Source organism: Melospiza georgiana, chromosome 3 (assembly GCF_028018845.1).
Source record: "Melospiza georgiana isolate bMelGeo1 chromosome 3, bMelGeo1.pri, whole genome shotgun sequence".
Lineage (NCBI taxonomy): Eukaryota > Metazoa > Chordata > Aves > Passeriformes > Passerellidae > Melospiza > Melospiza georgiana.
In genome coordinates this window covers 18,864,944-18,890,866 of record NC_080432.1, presented here as the reverse complement: position 1 = coordinate 18,890,866, position 25,923 = coordinate 18,864,944, and the positions used below count along the sequence as shown (strand labels likewise).

The 25,923-nt window shown below is 37.0% G+C and overlaps 1 protein-coding gene across 2 annotated transcripts in view; it reads right to left on the bottom strand.

Annotated features, from left to right (window-relative positions):
* The window catches only part of KIF16B (kinesin family member 16B), a 140,402-nt gene that overhangs the window by 45,695 nt on the left and 68,784 nt on the right, over positions 1–25,923 (bottom strand). Inside the window, exons 16-24 of one of the 2 annotated variants that reach the window (XM_058021110.1) lie at positions 25,608–25,690; positions 25,331–25,419; positions 19,086–19,118; positions 18,694–18,747; positions 15,997–17,352; positions 10,392–10,550; positions 9,473–9,578; positions 8,902–8,952; positions 2,042–2,164 (exon numbers count right to left, since the gene is read on the bottom strand). In XM_058021110.1, coding sequence (XP_057877093.1) covers positions 2,042–2,164; positions 8,902–8,952; positions 9,473–9,578; positions 10,392–10,550; positions 15,997–17,352; positions 18,694–18,747; positions 19,086–19,118; positions 25,331–25,419; positions 25,608–25,690 — 2,054 coding nt within the window. The remainder of the gene's footprint in view (positions 1–2,041; positions 2,165–8,901; positions 8,953–9,472; positions 9,579–10,391; positions 10,551–15,996; positions 17,353–18,693; positions 18,748–19,085; positions 19,119–25,330; positions 25,420–25,607; positions 25,691–25,923) is intronic. The other variant, XM_058021111.1, reaches the window with a different exon arrangement.

Below are 25,923 nucleotides of genomic sequence, written 5' to 3'. Positions count from 1 at the left end.
AATATGTTGGGGTTGAAAGACCTATGAATTGATTATGAAGCTGCCAAGGGAAGTGGAACTCATTCTCTCTCTTCTGGCATTTAACAAAATCTTTACTACTGCATGTCATAAGAAATTAATATATTTGTTATTTACAGAAATTTATCACATTTGTTGCTCTATATAACAATATGCAGGATTTAACTACAAACACAATGACTAGAAACATCTTTTGATGAAAATATATCTGAGATACCTAGAATTCACAGTTTTGGGGACAATCTTAAAATTCAACTCAATCATCACTTGTCACTTTGTCAGGTTCCAAAGTGCTATGACACACAGACAGGTCAGCTATCCATTTTCTCAAAAGCAAGAGGAACCTTGCTGAAGAAAGCTTATTTAGGACCTAGAAAAGAAAATGGGGCTAGCAACACCTCAGTCCTCCCCCACAACTGACATATATTTCAGATAATCTGAAAATAAACTTGAACTAAGTGAAGTAAGGTTGAAATCAGGAATTATTTTGACAGCTGACATGGTATTCTGACCTATGAGGACGAGATTAAATGAATAGGTACATTTAGTCTCCTCCCTCTGCCACATTTTCCTGATTTTTAAGGCAAAAAAAATATACAAACCTACTATTTCAGATGTTCTGATTTTCTACAGAATAACCGCAGGAGCTTCTAGAGATAAATACAGATCAAAGCAGAGCTGGGAGCTCTGCATGGACAATGTTTAAAAAAAAAAAGTTTGTGGAAGGTCTGTGGATTGTAGCATGGAGCTAAATCCTGACTACAGCAGGAGCAATCCACTGTGGCACAGAGACCTGGGGGGGAAAGGAAAAAGCATTAAGCTTTTTCATTAGATTGATTCATGTGAGGGAATGACTATAAGAAACATCCCCAAAACTGCCAAACTGCATATGGTCTTCCAACTCCTCCTTCATGCTAAGATCTTGTAGAGGCTTACATGGGTTTTACTGATGAAGGGAGAATGCCTGGTAAAGAAATCCACCAACATATCAGAACAGAAGCTACATTTTTACTTCAGCCATCTTCACTAACCATTAGCTAGTCTAGTAAATCCCATGTGCCGAAAATTGAGTAGAAGAGTCCTTGGGGATGTTTCATGTGCACTTCCTCATCTCTCAGCATCTCCCTGGCTCCAGGCTTTCACTAGCCCCAAGAAAATCAAAGTTCAACAGGCAAAAAGGAGGTGTTCCACCCACAAATAGCATGGTATGTTTCAAAATGATAAATTTAATTAGCACAAACAAAGCTGAGACTGCCCATCTTAATAAAAGCCTTTTCAAAAGAGAGCACCGTTCAAAAAAGGTCCTTTACCCTGTGAGGAAGGTCACTCCTCCATCTCACAGCAGCTAATGAAGCATCTGGCAGCACATTCAGGAAAGGAGGATGCCAGTTCTGTCTCTGATGCCATGTGCATCAGTTATGCTACACATATGTCCACACACATTGAGAGCACATTTCCAATTAGACTTTAGATCTTGCTTTGAAAAAACACTGGCTGTGTACCAGAGGAAACAAAATTAGTATGCTGTTTTTCCCCCAGCATTTCTACGCAGAAAATCAGCTGAGAGTTTGGAGAAGCAACACCTTGGAAATGCAGAGTGGGAAGAATCAGAACACTAAAGAAAGTGTGAAAGGAATCAAGCTTTTGTCTTGCTTATGTGCAAAATACTTAAATAAAGCTTTCATGCTTTCATTATTGCAGGTAAATATTTCAAATCTAAGCCTTTTCTACAGCTGACACTTGCATCTCAAAAAAGGGCTTTCCTGTAACCAATATGCATTTAATCCTCATCTCTGGAACTCTTCAAATTGAACTGACATTGGCTCTGGAACTGCTCACCCCAAGAGTTTGGCCTCCATACTCCTCTGCATAATCAACCCATTTGGAAAATACTTGTATTTATAGTGTCCTCTACTGTGCATTCTTCTCATCTCTCTTATTTAACAGCACTGAGAAAAAGAGAACCAAAATCTGCACTTAGTGGAACAACAGCATTAAAGAAAAGCAAATGATAAGCACTTACCTTTATCTCAAACTCATAGTGCTCATCCTTCCCCTGCCCACACAGCACATACCGTGGGATACTGATCTTGATTGGGTCCTTGAGGTCATCTGGATTTGCTCCCAGGGAACGACACACCATCCTCTTTCATGCACATACCAAATAGGGAGAAGAAAGGAAAACCAAAATCACTACACAAGGAAAAAAAGAAAAGAACTTCACTGAAAATGAGGATGTGTTCTTGGTCAGAGGAGCAGGCAAAGGGGAGGTAGAAATTACTTCTAAAATGAAGGAATTATTTGAAAACAAAGTGGATCTTGTCTTATAAGCAAGCTCTAGCATATTTTTGTGCATAGAAAAATTCAGGTGAAGTGTATTAAAAATTATTCCTTTATTTGAAAAGGCTTTTTCAGCTTAGATATCAAAAACAAGGGAAAGCAGAAGACTTTTTATTACAACTCTTTCAGAAAAATCAGTGTATTAATCAAGTTTTCACAGTTACCTCTATTTTTTGTACATCTCTATCTTTTATAACAAATGTTTAAAATATCATGCAAAGCTGCAGGGGTCTAGGCAATTCAGAAAGCTCTTAAACTTTAAAAGTTCAAACCCATTTTATAATTAAATAAGCAATCCACAGTCAGAACAGTTTCCTACTATTTTTTTTAATCATATTGGAATCCCAGAAAACTCAACTATGATAAATTTGCACAGTCTGGACAAAACAATCTAAAAATTTATTTCCAATGAGGGCTCATTCCTCTGACAGCCAGATGGAATATGTAACTCTGAAATTATGCCAAAAAGAAAACATTTTTGCAACTGAAAAGATTAATGCTTTGCCGTCATTTTGCCCAAAAGGAGCATAAGCATTCAGAGGGAAAAAGTAGAAAAACTGCCTTTAAGGAAGTCCTCTACTTGCTCCATTGAACATATTTGGTCTGAAAACCTTAATGAACTGGCACTTAAAAAAATATCAGCAGCATGACGAATATAAGTTAACAACCAAAAAGATTGATAAACTATCACTTCACAGTTATGACTGTGTTATATATTTGTATTTAGCACTGCTATTCATCACTTGAGCTGTGACTGTATTCTCAACATTCATCTTCTTTGTAGCAACTCCTGGTGACTTCCAGTACACACAAAGCTGGAGAAGGATTTGAAACTCATTCACAAACACCTCTGCCTGTCACAGAGAGCCTTTTGACACCACCATGGCTCTCAAGAAGAGGAGACTGTTATTACATTGCCAGTCAATTATAAACGACAATGTAATTTCCCTTAACATTAGCATTAATAAAACAAAGAAAGTGAATTTTTATTCCACTGAGTTAATCTAGAGTATATTTACCACAAACGTTTTTTTTTTATTTTAAGAAACCATGAAAAATTTTATGTTTGAATGGAAAAATATTTTTAGCAACCTTTGTTTTCATAAGAAATATTGTCTCCTGTCCATTTTGCTCTCTGTAATTACTGCCCACGTTACCAGCTTTTCAGCTAAAACTCATTTCTGGAGCACTGAAATGTAAGCTGCTCTTTCCTTGGGGGAAAAGAGAAGTTCATTCCCCTGAAAACAACATCATCTGTTTTAAAATAGCAATAAAATGGTAAAGCCACTCTTAAAGCCACCTCTGTCAACATGTAATTTATTGACAGTCATTTTCAGTGAACTATTACAAAGAGCTAATAGAGAGAAAAACAATTTCAAACACAAAGTGTTGAGGAAAATGCACCCTAATACATTAAATAATGCTTTGATATTCATAAACAATGATCTTTATTTTTACTTCACATAGTAAAAATAGCAGAAGTATATAGAATAAAATACACTGCTATGAATTTCTTTTTCGTGAAAGTGCAGAGTACTCACGGAGTTAGATTTTTTTAAAAGCACAGAAGAGAAAAATCATTATTGGGAAATACAAAATGCACAAACATTTAACTTTGGAGTATAATCAGAAAAAAACACTGGTTTCAGAGACTGATTTCCTTTAACAGCCTTGATCAAGGCAGTTCTCTCAGGTAGTGCCACTCAAGGCTGACTTTGGACAAGGCCCAGAAGAAATGCCACAGTGATGTCAATGAGGGAGCCACTCCTGAGCAGGACTGACATGATGATATTATTCTCTCTACTCATTTGTGTACACATTCTTTGTTAAAATACCTCAAAATAACATGACACATTTTGCTCATTTTTGGACTTCCTTAAGGAAGTAGAAATATAACAATAAAAACCCCCATAACTCTTTATCCAAACAAGTGCTCATCCTTCCAGACATAACTTCCCTACCCAAAGCAAGCTATTTCTTTTTAAATCCCATGTGAGTTACATTACCATGTCCTAACATATGGTAAAAACAAATGGGAAATGTTCTTATACTAGGAGAGAGACTGAAGTCTAACTCTGTGTGGTAGATTTCACCTCTGCTTGGCAATATGCTAACAGAATTTAGAATTTCAGATTAGACACCACTGGTTTTTCTGCCAAGAACCATCTTCCTCAAACAAGGCAGATGGCATATTCAAGCAACAGGATTCAAAAGATATTCAGCTCCCCTTACAAGGGAAGAAACAAAAAATAGGAGACAACAGCTTATTTATTATTAGACCATCTGACAGGGGTTAACTGGTAAAATACCCCTCATCCTAAACTAGAGGAAAGCCTTGACTAATGGAAATATTCTATTAATGTCCAACAGCTCCATTTTTTCTTGGGATGCAATAACAAAAAGACTGTAAAAGAGGAAATCTCACAGCACCAACAACTCCATCAGTAAGCAAGCAGAGAATGATGAAAGCAAGGCCAAGAACATTACATGGACAGAGTTAAACTCACTCCATCTGCCAGGCAGCGTCCCCAGTTGTCAGCTACCTAGCTGGAGCATGAGAAACGTGCTCACAGATGGCTGACCCCAAAACATCTGTCTTGCCACAGCAGCATCACCAAAGCCTGAAATGCTATTTAAAGCACAACTCCTTTTGCACTTGTGACAAATTTTGATATGGAAGTGCAATAAACATTAAATGGAAAACACTGAAGAGGAAGAGAATTTTCAATGATAATATTCCCAAAATTGCACATATAAAAGCTGTAAACATCTAGTATTAAGAGCATAAATTGAAAGTAAGATTAAAAAAATCTGCAGATGTTTTGAAATATTGAGATCAAGGGCGTGAAGTAAATGAGGAGCATGAAAAACAAAGATTATCAAAAAGATTAAGGAAAAGACAATCAAGGAGGAATAGAGAAGACATTAATGAAGATAGATAGTATTTGGAAGGAGCTAGAAAACACAGCCAAAATGGAAATCATAAGACAGAGCTGTAATTATTGTGTTCATCCACCTACCATATAACACAGAAGCATTTAATGTCCTCACTTTCCCAAGGAACTGTATGTACAGCATATCAGAGATGTACAGAATGCAAGCACTCAATTAATAATTATTACTGTTTAGATGTGTTTACACAGTCTGTGGTATTCCCTCAGAGCTCAAAGGTTCCTTTTCTCTATTGATTAAAAAAAGGGGGGGAAGGATTTTATCAATATTTATTAGCCTTTTATTTTGAATGTATCTAAACTCTTTTGGATTTCAATACCTAGTCAAATGCATAATTAGCCAAATGGCTTCTTCACTTGAACTGAATGTTAATTTCCAGATTTCCAAAGGGATATGCAAACTGCTTTGAAGAATTGATAGGATGACTCTCAGGAGAGTGTTTATTTCTTTTTCACAGTATTTAGAAAAAACAATTCCTGAATCAGGTCCAACCTTGTTCCTTTTAGAAAACACAAGCTCAATTTATGTCCACTTCTCTTTGTCCGGCAAAACTGCACAATGGGTATTATTCAAACTCTACAACCAAAGGCTGTCAAATTGTGATCACTGGCATGAAGCATCCAAAATGTTAGGTGCAGAAAAAAAGACATTACTTTCCTTTAAGTGACCTATATGAGGAGTTGTAAGAACAAGACTCCTATACACAGTCTGCTCAGCACAGTCTACATTCACTGATGTAGACAGCAGTATGTGAATGTCACCTAATGAAGGTTTAATCCTTCCCATATTTTCATAGAGTAAGCAAACCAGGTCAGCTAACTCAGTTGTTACAGGGCCATTGTAGTCCATTTGAAAAAAAAACAATTATTTATATCTGAAGTCCAGTCCAGTGAAATTTGCATTGTCTTTCAAGAGCTGAAATTCATTTAAATAAACATCATCCTCCAAACAATCAAACTGTAATAATCAAACTTCTCATGTCACTGCAAATTCTTTGAGCAAGGTGTTTGTTATAGGTAAATACTGTGAGTAAACCATCTTCAGCAGAGCACAGAAGTCGAATATTCTGTCCAGCAAAGCCAACTTGAATCTCCTTTACAGTGCTGATAGGAACCTTGGAATACTGCCAAGAACTCTGGCAGGTGCCTTGTTCAGCTGACAAAATAACAACAGACAGAATGGAACCCAACAAGAGCAAGCAAGCAGGTTCTGGGTCTGGTTTTCTGCAACTGCCAACAGACACCTTTCAACTCCTCAACCCTAACAGAAATCTGAGGTAAAGCACAGATGAAAAATTCCAGTACCTCTTCCAGAGAACAGATCTGAAGTTTCAAAAAAAATCAGGAAAATGCACAAAGTTCTGTCTTAACACTAAACTGTTTTCTAGCTCTTTTTTCCCCCAATGGCCTGCAAATTCTTCAGGGGGGTTTTTCTCACAAAGGCATCAGAGATGTCCATGCTTATGCTCATTGTGACAGCCTCTTGCATGGGGGACTCAGGCTGAATGACATTTTGACATTTTCAGTATGAGCTTTAGCACCACCACTAGTGTGGGATATGTCTTTATTCATGCCTGACTTGAGGAACACGTTTACTTGCAAGTTTCTTATAAATGACAGATTTTTTATAAATGATGTTGCTTGGGCACATCTCTCACTTGCATCACACAAACTTCCTAATACCTCAATCTGTTTAGAACCCACTGCACTGCTGACCAGCTGACTACTGGAATCTTGGTAAAAGCAAGAAAGCTGACTGAAAAAATATCCCAAACTGGAAGCATGTTCTGGTCTTGTATCAAAACAAGAAGTTATTGACCTAAAAGAAACCAAATCAGAGGCACTGTGTGCTGGAAGCTGAGAATCACTAGATTGGTCTTCAACTATTGGTTGCACTGTCTTTAATGGGCTGTTATCTTTCTAAGTTTTTGTTTCAGAATGCACATTATACTGAGAAAAGAGAAGGCACAATATGCTAAAGCCAGTTTGCTCATTTAGCACCCATTAAGGATCCTGCAGAAGAAATCTGTTTCAAGTGGGAACAATCAGACTCAGTACTTAAGCTCTCACAGTCTGGAGAAGTAATTATTTTATCACCAATATGATTGAAATTTTCAACCTTGTGGAGTGAATAAGCCACATCATTAAAATCAGAACTATGTAAAGAAGTAGATAAAACATTCTGATAGAGAACATTCTTACTCTTCAAAGTATTAGTACCTTTAGAGTGAATTAAACTACTTCTAATGTCACAATGACATGCAAAGCTCTCCTGCTCTATGCCTTCATTCTGAAATGCCTTCTCTGATGTACAAGGGAAGGAATGTCTTCTAGAACTGGAAAATAAATCCAGCATTTCTGCATATGCCTTCTGTCTTTTATGGTCTCTTATTCCTGCATTTTCTCCACACAATTGAAATCTTTAGACAGAAATGGAAAGCCATAGTGTGGCTGCCACTGTTGACTTTTCTGTTAAAAATTCCAAAAGAAGAAAATAATCTCTTTGTAAAGTCTCCTGACCAAAACATTTCTCTAACTGAGGATTGATTTTGATCAGATTAATACAATCATTCAAAATTGGTACAATCTCTCTCTCTCAAAAACCCAATAGCAGTGATTGAGATCTGATTAAGGAACAGTTCATCTTTTCAACCCACCGCTGCTTTTTCTTTGTACAGCATCCATTTCAGTTGATTTATATATGCTTTACTCAAAAACCCTAGGAAATTCAACAGGCAATGCAGAAACTCAAACCCTCAATTATTTTCCCCACACACACACAAAAAAATAATCCCATATGAGCCAACAGAGTGCAAAAAGTCCAACACAGCTGAAAAACATAAATGTAAAAGTCAAAAGAAGTGCAAGTTTGAGGTGCTGCAGCTCTTCTGTTGTTACAGTTTAAATCCATGAAGGTACCTAGGATTTACTCACCAAGACAATAACTGTGTTACAAGCAGCACTTAGACAACTAAATATGGTGGGAAGGGTCTGAGCCTTAGTTTAAAAATACATAAATACATGTATTTATGAATATTTATAAATATTTATAATAGATATATATATAATGTATTTATACATTATACAATATAATGTATTTATTCATTTAATACATGTATAATACACATATACATGAATCCTTCAGGACACACAAAGCCTGCCTGGTTCCTTTTGCTACCTTACAGACACCCTTACAGCAGTTCAGTGTGAGTCAAAAATGTCATGTGTATTCTGAATTCAGACAATCATTGTATTAAATGAATTTATTTTAAATTAAATTTCATTCAATGCTCATTAAACACTTTTCTCCTCTAAAAATAATGAAAGGCATACTATTCCAAATTCAGAATGGTGGCAAAACAATGAAGAAAGATCCACCCTAACACCACACCTTTCAAACAAGGAAGAGCCAGGTACAATCTGAAAGAAAATCACTTTGTTTCCAGCTGATAAGATGCACCTCCATCTCTGTTAGCCATTAATCTTGCTGTGAATTCAAAATTCTAATTATGCAGCTAAACATTATGAATTTTAATTACAGGGCAAGCCATAATTTAAGACAAGCATTTCCTTCAGACAAATTATGACCTACCTCATACTTCAGCTTGCGTTGAATAGTGCTGTTATTGTGCCTCTCATTATCCTAAGCACAAAAAAAGGTGCAGGAGGTTATTAAAAAGTGCCTTTCTTGTATAGGTTAATTCTAAAGAAGAGACATTATAATAGACAAAAATAACAATCAATACTTATTAAACAAATGGCTTAGAAGTCAATCAATCCACTCTTTGTATCAATTAGAGCACCAGTTTTTGAATAGGCATTTGTTTGTAAGTATGAAATTCCATCCAGAAGAACCTCAATTTTAATCAGTTAAATCTTTTCTGACATAAAATGAAGATTTTGTTTGCAAACTGCTTATTGTCATTTACACACTCTTTCCTGCCAAAAAAACCCAGAATACAAAATAAAAATGCCACTGGAAATAAATATATTATTAAAATTTTGAAAGAAGTAAACAGTAAATGAGGTAAAAGTTTTTAAAGTTTTTGGTAAATTAAGAGTAAGTAACACAGGAAAACAAGGAAATTACTGAACAACAGAACTAAATCAGTGGTTAGACATGATCCATTGAAGGTCAGGATCTCTCACCCATTTCTGCTCACCTTCAAACTTTCTGTAGTCCAGGATGCACTAACATGATTATCTTCAGCTTTGTGATGAATATTCTGGAGCCTTCTCTGCACTTCTTGTTCAATAAAGGCATTTATCCTTTAAGATATAGAAAAGTGTGTGTGTGTATGGAAAAATAGTGTATTTTACATAAAATCAAGACAGACTAAAAGGCTCTTCGAAATGCTTTTAACCCCAAGTACTGCACAGCTCTTAACTGGCAGACAATGTTTGACCCATTTTATCCCTCCTTAAGGAAGGAACACTGACTTTTGAACAAGTGTTCATCTGACCAGTAAAGGTTAAAAATTGTTATTAATTAAGCAAACTACTAGAGCACAGGTTCAGCCACTGCTGTGAGTGCAGCTCTACACACAAGAGGCAGTGAGGGTACAAGTGATGAAGAATAAAGAAGGCTGAGGTTGCATCTTCAGTAATTTAATGGCTTGCCTTCACTGCTGCTCTGATATCAGCAACTTGGACTAGCAAAGGTTTGGTCTTCAAACAGAAGGAATTTTCCAAGACCTGACATCAACAACTGCCATGTGTCAGTATAACAAGGGAAATTAAAGATTTTAGTGATGCCAGGCAGCTGTCCTATTAAAAAAAAGTTTAAGGCAATTAAATTTACTTAGTTGCCTTAAGCATATATGAAACAAAACCATATAGACAGGTAAACTCCAAATCTATTTAAATACCTTTCAGCCTATAGTTTCCCAACCCTGTATTCTAAAACAAACTGGACAGGAACAACAGCTGAGGCTATTGGCTATTTACAGCAGAACATCAATTTTATTTCCAGACCAGCCTTCCAGTACATAAATCAAATTCAACCCTGGCAGAATGGTCTTTCAAAATATCTGTTTTTAAAGCTATTGTTTGCATTCCATTTCAGGAATGCAGGTTACCTACCTTTCATCAACCAGTGGGGCAGCAGGTGGCTGTGCCTTTGTTGGGCTGGCAGGGGAAGTGCTATGGGAGAGTCTCTCATCTAACATTCCATGGTTTCCTTTCTGAGCTCCATCACCCTCATATATTTTTTGCTTCAGCTGCTGAATTTCCTGGTCCAGGCTACAAAGATATCAAAACATGTAATTTGCTTTGGTTTAGAGTTGATTTGAATAGATCTGATGGGAAGCAATGTGCCTACACTGCTATACATGCACATAAGATTGTAGATACTTATGAAGGTTTAAAAATCACAGTTGTTCTTTAAGCACATTTAGATAGGAAAATAGACACAGCTCAAAACCACATTCCAAGAGTAGTATTAAGTCAAATTAAACGACTTCAATAATTTCCATCACAAGAGGTATCTAAATCTGTACATTAAATATTAATTCCCAAGGCCTAACCTATCTACTAGAATCACATTAATAAATTCTCATTTTCAAAGAACTTTATCAATGACCTCAGATATTATCTTCCAGTGTGAAAGTAAATGAAGAAATGAAAGGAGAAAAAATGAAAAACTCAAAATACAGCACAAAAAAAAAACCCAAAGAAAACCCCAAACATTGATGTGGCAAAACTTCTCTATAAGAAAAATCTTTAAATTGTGTACTACACATATAAATTTTCCAGTTGTTCCATCTGTATATACAATTTTGAAAATTCACTAACAAACATTTAGTACTTATTGTATATATACAGCTAAGAAATCCTCTTTTGAAACCTCCCTGCTTTCTTTAAGAAATAAATTCAGTTCCACCCAGATTTATGCACAGAATACAACATTTAAAATTGGGTACTGTGTTTCTGACTAAAAATGCCGGAGGCACTTTGTATGAAATAAGAAGCACTTATTGCAATATTCATCATATTACAACAAAGTAATCTTTGGAACATCCCTTTCACTTGTAAAGTAGCTGAGATTAGATTAGTAACACAGTAATAATCTTCCCCATTTTCATTACAATTTTTGTCTCTAAAAGTAATTGTTTTTCTAGAGGTTACTTAGAAATCAAGTAATAAAAGAAAATAAGTTCTTGCTGAAACAGGAGAAACTATGCAAACCTGGGATTCTATCACTTCTGGTACAATTGTATATATCTAAACTGAAGTGCAGCTCTATATTCCATCCTGGGGGTTAAGTGAGAAAATTAGATAGATGATGAATGCTGAGGCTTAGGCTGAATTGTTACTTCAGTTTTAGAGTGCTTTTTGCAGCACTGCCAGAAGCCATCTATTTCTTTTGATTAGCACCAAAACAATCTTGTGTCCTGAGGGTAAGTGGATGAAAGATGGCTTATGTATATAGGAAAGTGTTTGCATCCATGGAAAATCAATTTAACCACAAAAATCAGATTTACATTAAAGGAACAAAGCTTAGCTCTTGGTTTGTAAACATCCTACTATGAGAAGACATTACTTATTTAGCTACAAACTTAGTCAGCCTTATGCTGCATCCAGCAGTGAGAACACAGAACTGTGCCCTGCCACTTGCTTCAAAGATGGCTCTAAAGCTGCTTTATGTTCATTCTCGTGCCCCAAACCACTGCCAGTAAAGCCAAAATGTGTGTATATATCCCAGTTGAAGTTAACCTCAAATTATCATTTTGGGAGTAATCCCTGTTGTCTTGGGGTGATTCACAATGACATTAAATACCATAATTATCTGTGGCCAAAAACTGTTACTGTGTTTTTTAAGACCCTGAAGCCACAGACCTTGAGTGTCTGGTGGAATTGGGGGTGCAGGCATTTTAAAAAGTTCCCCACCTAAATTTTTTCACAGCATGATATTTCCTTTGCTGACTGCTTGGTCTCTGCTTAGACAAAGCCTTTTCTTTCCTTTTTGGTTTGTTTTTGTTTTTTTTTTTCCTCAGATCAGAGAAACTGCAGTAGCAACATTTGAGCTGCCTTGAGAGCAAATTCTGCAGCCGCTTGTCCGGAAACCAGGGGGCATCTACTGGCAGAAGTGAAGCAGAGCTGCCCTGCTCCAACCCAAGCTGCTGCTGACCAGCACTGAGCCTTGGAGAGGACACATTTAGTGGCCTCAGTCCAGCTGCCATGCCTGCCCTGCTGTGCCTTGCCATAGGGAAGCTCTTCATCTGCTGCTGGAAGTGCTCTGTGAGGCTCCTGCCTTCCCTGCGGATCTGATCTGGGGTTGTTTATCCTGGAGAAGAGGAGGCCCAGGGGAGACAAGGCAGTGTCAGGGCACAGGTTGGACTTGATGATCTCCATGGCCTGGTTCCAACCCTGCTGATTCTGGGATTGTCTGAAACCTGATCCTGCTTCCCCAAGGTGCCAAGTCAGGAACTGAAGTGGGGAGTGAAGGCAGAGAGGCAAGGGCAAACCTTGTCACCACATCCTGCACAGCCTGAGGCTGTCCCAGCAGGTCCCTGTTGGAATGGGTAATTCAGGCCTGCCTTTTGTTTCACTGCAGTGCTGAGGTCAAGCAGTTCAATATCTAGCAGTTATTTTCTTTTTTTCCCCCCCTGCCTACTGGCATTCTTTTTCTTCATAAACTAATGCTTTTTCACTTTCTGCTATGTCCCAGACTGCAAGGCAAGATGTATTCTATTTGCCATCTCTATGGCAGTTGTTTTCTTTTAAGTGAGTAGTTTTCATTGTCTCTTCCACACCCACTCCTGCCTGGGAGGGGAACATCTTTTGATAAGAGGCTATTGAGTGTCACTGCATGACTGATAAGAACTACAGCATCCCATTGTGAGATGCTCTGCCCAGAGGGAGGAGCCAAGCATTCCTACTGGGATATAATCTGGAGATTCCGGAACACCAGCACAGCTTCTCCACTGGATTCCCCAGAGGAACAGCAGCTGCCTCTTCTTACACTGGATCTTCAGAGGAATACTGCACTCCTTTCTAGAGGATCCCTGCTCCAGCAGAACCACCCCTGACACTGCAGGAGGGCTGCAGCCACAATTCCAATGGGACTGCTGCCAACACCCTGACCCATAGAATGTCAGGTTGTGTTCTGACTCTGGCAGTGTTGTTTTGGTTTACTGCATTGTTTATTTAATCCTTTTCTTTTCTTCCCTACTAAAGAACTGTTATTTCCTGCTCCCATATTTTTACCTGAGAGCTCCTTAATTTAAAATTTATAGCAATTCAGGGGGGGGTTTCACATTCTCCACTTCAGGGGAGGCTCCTGCCTTCCTTAGCAGGCACCTGTCCTTCCAAACTGAGACACTGCTATTAGTATTAATTTCTTTTTGGTGGAAAGGGATTATTGGAACTCTTAAAGGAGTTAACTCATTCCAGGCCATTCTCCTTTAAATTATCTCAAAGCAAGACATCTGTAGTTTAAAGAATTTTGAGCTTCCATATTACTCAAACAAATAAAAACACTGTACCTAGTTATGACGGACTTACACTTGTATAGCACTTTAAATGATTATTTCATTTAAACATTTTCAGATAGTTAACATTGATTGAACCAGAGCACATCATTACATAATGGGATCTAGATAAACAATAAGAAATATATATAATTCATATGCTTACTGTGGCATCATATACTGTGAAATGTAAACTCAAACACAAGAGCAGTAAGTAGCCTGAAATGTTTAACATATTCTCATGTATCTTTAGATCTTTTTCTTGCCTCTACATTCACAAAAACATACTGAATTGAATTATTCAGGCCCATGGGCTATTCACTGAAAGACTTCAAAGTTTTATTTAGCCTGTGAAAGAGGATTTTGAAGTAAACAAGAAAAAAAATCAAGGAAAAAAAGAGGGGGAAAAATATCTTTTTACTTCCTCGGTATCTTCTCTAAACCTCAGTTTTCTGGCTGACAACATATTTTTTCACTTATCACACAACCCTATTTTTGTGGAACCTCCAGTTGTCTATAGCTCACTTCAGTCAAGTGAGATGCTTAGTGTAGAAAATGAGATTTTATGTTCACAACTATTATGGAAAATAATGGCAATTTCCACAAAATGATGAATCAGTATTGAAAATGCTTAACTAAAAGCCAAACAATGTCGCTATAAATGTTGAAAAAGTGACCTCTACACAGTCTATATAAAGCAACTCTTCTGATAATGGTTTAAAAGGAATGGAATACAGAAGAGCTCTTCAATTTGGCTACAGGCAAGTTTCTTCCTTCACGTGGTTTTTTCCACATCTGTTTGAAGGGCTTATGAAAAAATATTCAGATAAATAAGTGAAATATTTAAAAAACAGATGACAAATGCTACCTCAGTAAAAAAAAACCTCATTTTTTCACTGACAGTCACAAGTTTTAAAGCTCCAGTATAAGCAAATCAGGTAGCACATTTAAAAATGGCAATTCTGCATGTTTTCCGTACTGCAGGGATTGAACACATTAATCTTAGTGAATTTTTGCTCAGGTCAAAAAAACACCCAAAAGATTTCTTCCTCTTCTTCCACAGAGAAAGATCCTTCCCCACCTGCCTGACTTTTCTCTGAGCCTCCCACACTTAGACCAAATGTAATGCTACAAGATATCTTGAATACAACTGATGACATTGCTTCTGTGCCTCAAAGGGACTGGCACCACACTGGGCAGTAGTAAAGCCTCTGTATATTTTCCTATAAGCTTAAAAAGCAACGTCAAATTTTATATGGATATAGCTTATTTTTATTTAGCCTTGAAACCAGAGCTGTTAAAAAATTAAAAATATTTACCCACATTTACTTTTAATACCAGAAGGGTTCAATATATCACCAGTTGAGAGGGACAGTCAGTAGGTTTACTGTGGCAGTCTACAAATCTTGAACAAACATCTAACTTGCTGCTAATAAAGAAAATGAAATGTTATACAGAAATCATTTTAGAGAAAAAAGTTGTTAGATGGTGCATTTGCTGTAAGGGCAGAACATAAGGATGTCTCAGCTTTCTACAAAGGTAAAACAATTTAAGTACTGTGATGGCTAATGCAAATAATATCCTGCTGAGGATGGGATAAGTATCCAAACATACGAGAACTCAACAGACGAGCAAAAATCCTTTAAAAAGCAGCAGAGTTTCAATTCTGGGTAAACTACTTGAAACTCATTAAGAAACTCAAGTACTGAGACATTGAACAAGCTGTGCTCTCAACATCCAAGGTGTAAAATTATTCCCTATTGTATTTGCAGGGTGCTTCAATGAAGGCAGGAATGATGAATCTGACTCCATGCTCTCACAGGGTAATTTATTATTTATGATACTATATTAAAGAATACTATGCTATACTAAAGAACACATAAAGGATAGTTACTGAATGCTAAAAGGATAATAACGAAAACTCGTGACTCTCTCCAGAGGCCTGATACAGCTTGCCACTGATTGGCCAATGAGTGAAAACAATTCACACCAGAATCCAACGAAACAATCACCTGTGGGTAAATAATCTCCAAACACATTCCACACAAGCATAACACAAGAGAAGCAAATGAGATAAGAATTGTTTTCCTTTTCTATGAGGCTTTTCAGTTTCCCAGGAGAAAAATCCTGGGCAAATGGATTTTCAGAGAATGTGAATGCCACAATTCCCTTTTTGTGGACAGGTTGTGATAAATGGAAGGCACTGCAGCACTCACCGTTCTCGGTCTTGCTCAAGAGCTTTCTGTTCAGCTTCCAGACTTGCCTGCAGCCCTGCCTGCTCACCGCAGCTGTTGTTCAAGGTAGCCAGCTTCTGTTTCTGCTCCTCAATTTCAAAGTCTATGGTGGAACGCCGCTGCAAAGCGGAATGTCTCCTTTCTAACTTAGCAACAGCTTGCTCCAGTGCCTCTCTCTGCTGCTTTTCCCTTGATTCAAGGATTTCTTTCTCCTTTTTCCGAACCTTCCCTTCCTGCCGGGCTACGTTGGCAGCAAATTCAAAGGTTTCTTGTAGCTGCTGCAGTTGATTTGTGCTAGCCCTATACTGGGCAAGTTGCTCTTCTTTTTCTTCTATTTCTTTCTCTATTTGATAGAGAGTATTATCTAACCCTAACAAGCCCCTGTCAAGGACTTCAGAAGCTCTTTGTTTTTCCTCCAGCAGAGCTGGCAAATGATCACTCTTCAGGTACTCAAGCTGGCGTATTTTAGATTGGAGCCTGTATTCCACTGGCTTTATCTTGTCAACTTCTTCAGCCTTGAGTACGGCATCCATAAAGTTTTCATCATCTCTCTTGAGATTGAAAGGCTCTTCATGTGCAAATTTTAAGTGCTCCAGATCTCTTTTTTCATCTGCTATTTCCTTTTCTAGGTGATCCATTTGTTGAATTAAATCTTTTTCCAAAATAGCCAGCTGTTCCAGCTGCTTCCTTTTAAACTCTATGAAATCATGCTGTGCTTTTTCTAATTCTTCATGGTTTTCATCACCTTCAGATCGGGCTTCCTTGACTTTCAAAAGAGATTCTCTGATCTCTTCAAGATTTCTTCTCTCTTCTTCTAGTCTTTGCACATCCCCTCTCTTCAGGAGCTCTATCATGATCTGCTTCTCTCGAAGCTGTTCCTCCAGGTGAGCCACCAGCATCACCTGTTCTCTTTCCTGTTCTTCAAGTCTCTTTTTTTCTGATTCCAGCTTAAGATACTGCTCATCTTTTTCCTTTTTCAGTTTTTCTAGTTCACGAAAAATCTGCATTTTCTCTACTTTTTCATTATGATTAAGTTCATGTAATCGCTGCAACTCCTCTTTGACCCGGTCAAAAATTTCTTCCTGCTGCTTTTTCTTTTGAAGCTCTATCTCCTGTTGTTCCCTCAATCTCTCCTCTTCAAATTTTTCTTTTTCAGCCAGCAAATCCTTTAACCTGCTTTCAATGTGAACACTTCTTCGTTTCAGGCTCTCCTCCTGTTTTCGGATTTGCAGCTGAACTATTTCTGTCTCTTTGCGCTGTGACTCCACTTCTTGCTGCATTCTTACAAGTTCTGCTTTGTCAGATTTCTGCTTTTCTTCCATCTCTTCTATTTGTTTCCTACAGTAAAACATTTACATGAAGTTAAAAAGGTTTGGAGTAAGATTTTTGACTATATATAACCATTTCTTGTTTTAATAGTTTTGTTTTGCTACCAGTTAAGATCTTTCATTTCTTGGAAATGACTCAATGCATGAGACAAATCAAAAAGAGATTCATATAGTCTGTGTCGGTATAAAAAACTGTGGATTTATAAAGTTATATGAAGATATGTTATTTGGCACTTATTAAAAAATTATAGGCTGTATTAGTTCTGTCAAATCAAATAAAAATATCAGTAGAACATATCCATGCACACAGTGCAGAGTAAATATGTAATTTTTTTACATACATAAATTCTCATGCACAAAAACTTGTATAGAAGGACTTGATTAGCAATTTGCTTCACCAAAATTAAGCCAAAAGATGAATTAGAGCAATATTTTCACTTTAGGTAACTCAAACCGAATTACTGACAAACAGGATTATAAAATTTGACAAATTATTATGTCCTGTGTAATCTCTCTTACTTGAGGGTTACCATTATCCCCACAATACAAGCAGAGACAACCTGCAAGTCAACTGATTATTTTGCCAGAAGTCAGAAGAATTAAAGTACAATCAAATCAATTTCTGCACAACCTGAATTCAAATTCCACCAACATAACAAAAAACAATAAGTAACAGTGATCCTGTGTTGCATTAGTTGCTGAATAGTATCTGTCAGTGCTCCAGAACTTCAGGATTGTTCTGATTTACTTCACTTAGCCCAACTGCATAAAGAGCTCCATCAAAATGGAGCACACCATCTAAAGCTGAGAAGGCAGAAAGGTTTTCAGCTTTTGAATCTCATCAGTGCTGAGATCTGTAACAAGGCACAGCTATCACTTCCACAGTCATAGCAGGTATGATGAGCCAAAACAATCCACTCAGTTTGCCAGCTTATAACAATGCTTTCTTTTGAATTTCAAACCAGCTTCCACATAATGTTCTGAAAAGCACGTTTAGCATGCACATCCCACACCACAGTTAGATATGAGAAAAGCAGAATGTAACACGTGAGTTTCTCCTATCACACTTCAATCCAAAGACAAATAAACCATAAAAAAGAGATACTAATTAAGAAGGTAATTTGCCATCTTTTAAAGCAAAACCATGAAAATAAAGAGCAAGGGTAATATATTGTATCTGTACAATCTACCCAGTGTTTCTTTGCTAAATATCAGTTAGCTCCAATTCAGCCACTCAGGATTGTCTGCTTGCTGAATAACACTGTGATTCCAAATTCACAATGCAAAAGAGTTTATAACTTGTATATACAGACACACATACACACATAAATATCACAGAGAACAACCTTACCTTTTACTTTCTAATTTTTCAAGCTCCTCTCGTTGCTGTCTCTCAAATTCTAGCCTGATTAAAAAAAAAAAATAAAGAATACAGCAAAATGGTTGTTTTCTGAATATCACAAAAATAGGAAGACATAATGCAATTTTCTGACTGTTTAGATGACAATGATACAAATGAAGTTTTGTAAGATTACTTCTTACAAGAACTGAAAATAGTTCCTTCGTTAAGGTTACAAATTAGGTATCATGCTGACACAGGTATAAATAGAAAAAAAATTAATTTCTGGGGAAAAAGTATTCAAAAACTAAAGTGAAGCAAGATATATAGATGATTAGCATAGCCTCTGTGAGTTAACTACATGCAGACATGGCAATCAATACACAGAAATGTAATTTCTCTACCTTAGACAGATTGGTCCTTTTACAGGGAAAAGACTGCCATGGGAGGCAGGGGGAAACAGAGGGATCAATTGAGAAAGGAATTGATAGAAAAAACATATTAGCAGTACAGAATACTTTAAAATCAACAGTGATTTGTTTTATTGGAGGTTAAATTGGTTAGATTCATAGAACATTCATCATATTACATCTCAGAAGAAGAATTCAAATAATTATTCCTTCTAAACATTTTTCAAATGCCAGTGACAGCTAAAGTAATTCTCTTCATCCTATGGTTTATTAACTTATTCACTTCTGAGAAGGGAAAGGGCTGCAAAACCACAACAGTGTGTGCTAATAATTCTGCCACTTCCTTCCAAGAAAAAGAAAAAAATCCCAACCATTCCTAGGATGTAATCAGTGGAGGTTGAAAAATCCCAAACAGCATATTTTCAAGCACAGAACACAATTCAAACCCATTCATTTAAAACACATTGAGATTTTAATGCGTTTAGATTGACAAGGTTCTGAATAAGCATGAGAGAGCAGTTTATGTAATTTTTTAATATCAGCTTTTATTACAGTTGTACACAAGTATTTTTCTTAATTTCATTTGAAAGATTTGTCTGTTATTTAAGGAAATTTTTAAAAACAAATACTAAAAAAATAGGAAGAACTTATATATGGATTAAATTACTCAACCAAATATACCCACATTCAGTTATTTCAGGCTTGTTACAGCATAAGGATATGCAAGTTAGTGAAGCAGTCCATAAGTACTGAAAAAATTGCAAGACTGCACCAGAAGTTAACTTCAAGTTTTTGATAAACTGCAGTTTAAGACATTATCACCACAACTATACAGATAGTTTAATATTTCTTTTTAAAGTCATAGAAATGCATACAACAAAAAGAAACTGCCCTTGGAAATATGCAAATAGTACACTAATAATCTAACATTTATAAAGCTATTGTAAAAAACCATGATTCCTACATGTTCAAGAAGCACCTTTCTAATGGCTGCAATAAGGGAAAATGACAACTTTTACAAATCCTGTATTTCATTTTCCCTTATTTCTCATAAATCCATTTTTAAAAAGTCTTCTACAATCCCTAAGTGATTAGCCAATGTAGATTTTCATACCCAGATGGAGGCATTCAAGCTTGCATGTAACTGTCTCACCAAGAGTCCCATCACATTTGTACTTTACAGCACAAGGACAGATGATAATAACCCAGTATTTTTTATTTGATCACCACTGCTGCAGCAGCAATGCTGCAGAAATTCACTGAGTGGATGCAAAATGCACTGAGTGCTGAAAGGGTACAAACAGCAATCTTGGGGGCTTTCAGGAGGCAAAAACTTAATCCAATGGTTAACATGTGCTTTGGGTTTTCCTTCCCCCCTTTTTTATATTAAAGCTACACCACAAAATTTCTCCCTTTGGCTGTGATTTGCTATCTGAAATTCAGAGCTTTTAGCTATCACTTCTTACCTAGGGCTTGGCTGATAAAATCCCACAATTATTTCAGTCCAAAATAATATAGACCCTGGGGAATATAGCTCTGGCTTGTGGAAATGCAGGTTTCCTTTGGGCACAGTTAGATGTAGACCATCTTTGCTTAGACAGTTGGCAAAGAACAATTGGACTGTATTCCATGCTTGGTTAAGCCACAATGAAGGAAAATGTTAGATCAGCTAACATAACATGAAAAACCCAGAGGAAAACCTCTTGGTGTTTTCACTGTCCCATAAAACATATAATTTGGCAGATATATTTTTCATAAGCATAACAATGGTAACTAACTTTTGACTGAGATCTAATACAAAGAAAATGAACCATCACAGCAATCAGTCTGGTATAAAAACAGATCAGTAATTAAAAATTCTGTGATCTTCTCTTTGAGGATTTGTCCTTCAAACCTTCAACAGTGGCATTATGACAGTTTTACCTTAGATAGAAATGAAGCTGGGGGTGCCCAAAAAGCTGCTCATGAAAAAGGAGTGAATTGTGCAAATCTGGTTCTTTCTTCAGTGAAAATGGTTCTTCCCCAAAGAAAAATATGGATCATTACCACTCCAGTCAACAGCCTCCAAACACAACACTGAGGTGTTTTAAAAATCCATGTTCAGCACATTGTAGACACTAAATACCTCTGTAAAGACACGAGTGAGTGTCTGCTACCTGGAGATGCCTAAGGTGGTCAGAGCTCCAACGAAGGCTCTCCAGCAATGAGGTATGTCCATTCTCTAAGGTGCAGCCTTTCCTCTGCAGGGCTAAGAATGATTCCTTAGTCTTCCTTAGCTGGCTGCCTATTTTCTTAATATATTTAGGAACTCACCACTTTTGAGACCTTTGGAATATTTCCTTCAAACTCATTGTGGGCTCAAAGTTATTTCAGGACAAAAGAGAATTTGGAGAGGCAGGACAGGTCTGACTGAAGTAACCTTACTTCTCTAAAAAGCTACTACAAAAAAAAACCCTCAGCATCACAAAAGAAAAAACTAAAATCACATGGGCTATAACAAATCACTGTCAGTTTTATGAAGCACACATGCAAGACTGATGTTTTTGTGTTTAGTCTATCCTAATAAAAATCTTTTTCACATAACCTCTATTCCCTTTATTCATGTGAGCACTACTGTGAATAGAAAAAGCATATTAGCTTGATATTAAAAAGAAACACACAGATATTAAAGACTAGAATCTACTCTTTCTTCTTTTGTAGATCTACCACAAAGGAACTTAATCTGATCAGTGTTGAATTAAACAGACACCATTTTCCTGGAAAGTGTGTCATATCTAGTGATAACAGCAGTGTAGATAAGCTGCAGAGAAATGAAGTCAGTTCTACAAGCACAGTACTACAGTAGCTTAATTTGCACAGCACAAAAGTGCAATCTGATACTACAGCTGTTTGGAAAGACTGAGTGCTGGCAGGACTACAGAGATGTTACAATGCTGTTCACTATGCCAATTAATGAGATTAGTAAAAAAAAAAAAATTAAAAAAAAAACAACCAAATCTCCTATACTAAACTGTCAGAGGCTGAAGCAGTTCATGCCTCAAACATGGATTAAAAGTTTTGCTTGTTACAAAAAAACTGCATAAAATAGCTACAACCAAAGAAGCCTCCCTGAAGATACCTGACTGGACTGTAAGTTAAACAACTAAGATTACACAAAGGGAAAACCCATTCTTCAATCATCTCAGGCCTAGGAAAAAAACAAAGCTGAAGGAGAGGAATGCATCCACAAGAAAGCCAAATGCAGCAGATATTATTCCCTGGCTGAGTTTGGGGTGAGAGAGACCACAGCCTGCAGAAGCCAGGTTTACACAGACTCCCCCCACCTCAAAATTATGCAGGGGGAGTGGAGGAGGTTTCAGATGCAGCCTCTGGTCAGAGGCACTGAACACTCATCCTCCCAACACAAACTGGCCCAGCTGTGGAATCCCCAACCCCACAGGCCACATCCATGGGACATTCACATGGCAGGCAGCTGAGGGGGTGCCATAATCCATCAAAAACCCCCCAAAGTGCCCCCCCAGAGTCATTCCTGAAGAGGACTGCACATGATGCAACACAGACAATGGCAAACTCCCCCCCCAATAGGGAGGTGCCTGGGTTTTCCTACCTAGCCTGAGTGTGTGCAAACCCACTGGATTCTATGTTTTTTTGGGGGACCTTCACCATGAAGAAGACCAGCTGGAGAGGAACAATAGAGCATCACTGGGATCCATGGAGTGGTGATATTTTCCCTTTCTGTCCTCCCCACCTATTTTTTCTTTCTCTCTCTTTCTCTCCCTCTCATATTTACTATCAAATAAAAAACCCATCCTATTGTCACCATTTTCACCTTAATTCAGGCAGAGGCACTGCTACGAATTTCAGTATCTGGATCATGAAATAAACCCATGACAAGAACCACAGTTTCTCATCAGTAGTTTTACAGTTACAGTATCATGTAGCTAACAAAAGGTCCACAAATGAAATCATCTACATAAATCTACATGCAAAATTCTATTTTATCCAAAGCTCATTATCTGAAGCAGTGTTCCATGACACTAGATTAAAAACAAAGACTAAGAAGAAGTAGAAAAAAGAATTCTGCACATTAAGCCAAAATTTTATGCAACAAGACAGTTTCCCACATATGGGAAATCAACAGCCAAACAAAAAGGCATAAACAAGAACAAATCATCCATCTGAAAATACTATTAAGGACAATTCTGGTTTTCACAGGAAGCAAGATCCACCATGTTGCTCTCACAACTGAAGGTAATACCCCACAGGCTCTTCTGGCATTGATTCCACCAGAATCCTTATTGCAACCCACAAAAGTTGCCAATTTAGCTGCCCCTTTAGGTTATTAATACTGACACTGGAAGGAAAGGCTAAATTAACAACAGACAGAATGCTAGTCAGCCACAAAAACTGCACAGAAAAAACCCCAAAGGGCCAGCTACTGAATCTTGGCCTGCACTGATGACCAGCAGTATAACATCATGTTGAGAGAAAATTATTCTCCAATTTGCTGTAGGAAGTATTGTTCCTGATAAAATAAACAAACAAACAATCCCCAGTAAAGTAGATTTAATGTAGGATATTCTTTTCCAGAATGCACTTTTCCAGAATGCAAGATGCTCTACCCCACTTCCTGGGTACAATTCTGCTGTCTTTGATAATCAGAGATATGATTCATTGAATGTTTCATCAGTCACCATTAAGAAGAATAATCAGCACAGCACTTGCTTGGCAATATTCTTAGCTGGAAGTAGAGAATTTGGAGTCTGCTTTATTCAAAACATATTTAACTTGCATTTATCCCAGCCCCATTACCCTTAAAATAACACCTTCTCAACAATTATCTTTTTGTGACAACTTCACCACACAATTCAGAAAAATTCCTCTGTTGTTTGAAGAGGAGATGTTAAAAAAATAGCATTAGCATCATCATAAATTTAAAACTGTCAGGGTACCCCAGCCTAAGCTGAAAAGCTTCTGTTGCCCAACTTCTGTCCATAAAGATATCAACTACAGAAGGTGCTTTCTTTTACTGATCTGTAGGGCTCTGTTTCTGGTGGGGTTTTTTTATATAAAAGGAAAAATCCTTCCTGTAAGGCAAGAATTTGGCATTATCTGAAGACAGGAAGACTGCTTTGGTTGGGAAATCATTTTTAAGCACACCTTCAACTGGGCCTTGTCCATGCCATTATATTTTGCTGTAAATCTGAGAGACTGGTGAGGCAATGCTGAGACAATCTGTTCTACTCTATGCTGATTGCATAGTTAAGGCCAGTATCCAGTCTAATGCAAGTATTCACAACAATATTATAGCAGAATAACATCAGTCAGAGAAAAGCCCAGGACAGCCCAACAATAACCAGAGGTAACAACAGCCAGGACCCCAACCCACAAAAAACATCATACTAGCAACTGTCACTGAAAGTTTTCAGATTCAATTATTTGAAAAGCTGAAGAAATAGAAAAGTATACTGATATTATGGGGGTTTTATCTTCTTTACCATCCCTATCTGAAAATAGAATGTCATTTACTAACAACCAGTTCACAATCTTGAGATCTCTGTGACCAGCTCAGTAGCAAAAGAGTAACAGTCACATTTGAAGTGGTGTTATTAAACACACTCCCTGAATTTCAGACATTCTTTAACTAGAAGTTATTATTACCTGTCCAATCTTCCTAAAGGATAAAGAGAGATTCCCAAGTAAAACTTGGGAATAAAGCTGCACTATCTAAAGATATAATTCAATTTACAGTCAATTTTTCAAAAGCACATAGGGTGGGTAAATTGCTTCATCTCATACTGAAAACACAGACCCTAGCTATGGAAAAAAAATTAGAACAAAACACCACCAGTTCTCTATAAGTCACTTTAGGAACAGTGAAAAAATCACTAAAAGCAGCTCCTCTACCATAAGCATCCTATGTCATTGTAACTGCATAATAAAACTTTTTTCCATATTTTAATTTGGCCACTTACCCAGAGAACACAAGACATTCATTGCTCAGCCTTTTTATGCTTGTATTGGTATTATATGAACTCAAGAAATCTTAATTTTCAGTTCAAAATGCATTTTTCTCAGGAAAAATAGTTAACTCATAATTCTGAAGAAAATACAGACATAACATTTGCCATGTCATTATTTTGCTGAACTGCTTTAGTCATAATGCTTCTGGAACGTTTCAAACAGCTAAAATGAAGAATGACTGGAATTATAGCAACTGTTTTTTAGAATATACTCACCCTGGATTATAAAGCATAACTGCTGACAAATTCTCACAAGATTTAGAAAGATCAGTCATAGACAAGCTGAAGGAAGATAGCAGTCCACTCTAACAACAGACCATAAAATGAAAGTATTAGACATGCTTACAAACTCTTACTTTGATGAAATATTAACTAAAGTACATGAAGCAAATGAAAAAAGGCATCCTACAACAATCAAGACATATAAGATATGTCTATACTAGAAATAAAATTGTAAAAAGTTTAAATTTACCAAACACTGATTTAATCTCACCTTTCTTTTCTCTCTTAGCTTAGCAGCTTCTTTAGGGTGGTTAAAGCGAAACATGTTGGTTCTTCCAAGCAATATAACAGCACCTGATGGAAAAACCACACACCACTGACTCACAACATTCTGCAGCTCAAAGTACCATGCAATTTTTCAGACACACAACATGTAAGCAAAGACATCCATTAAGCAAGAACTACATGAAAATGCATTTTGACAAGTGGTATACCATGCATAGTCACAGCTACCTTGATGCATACAGGGTATTCCTTCCTCTTCCTACTTAAACAAAAATAAAACCCACTCATGTTCACACAGTGCA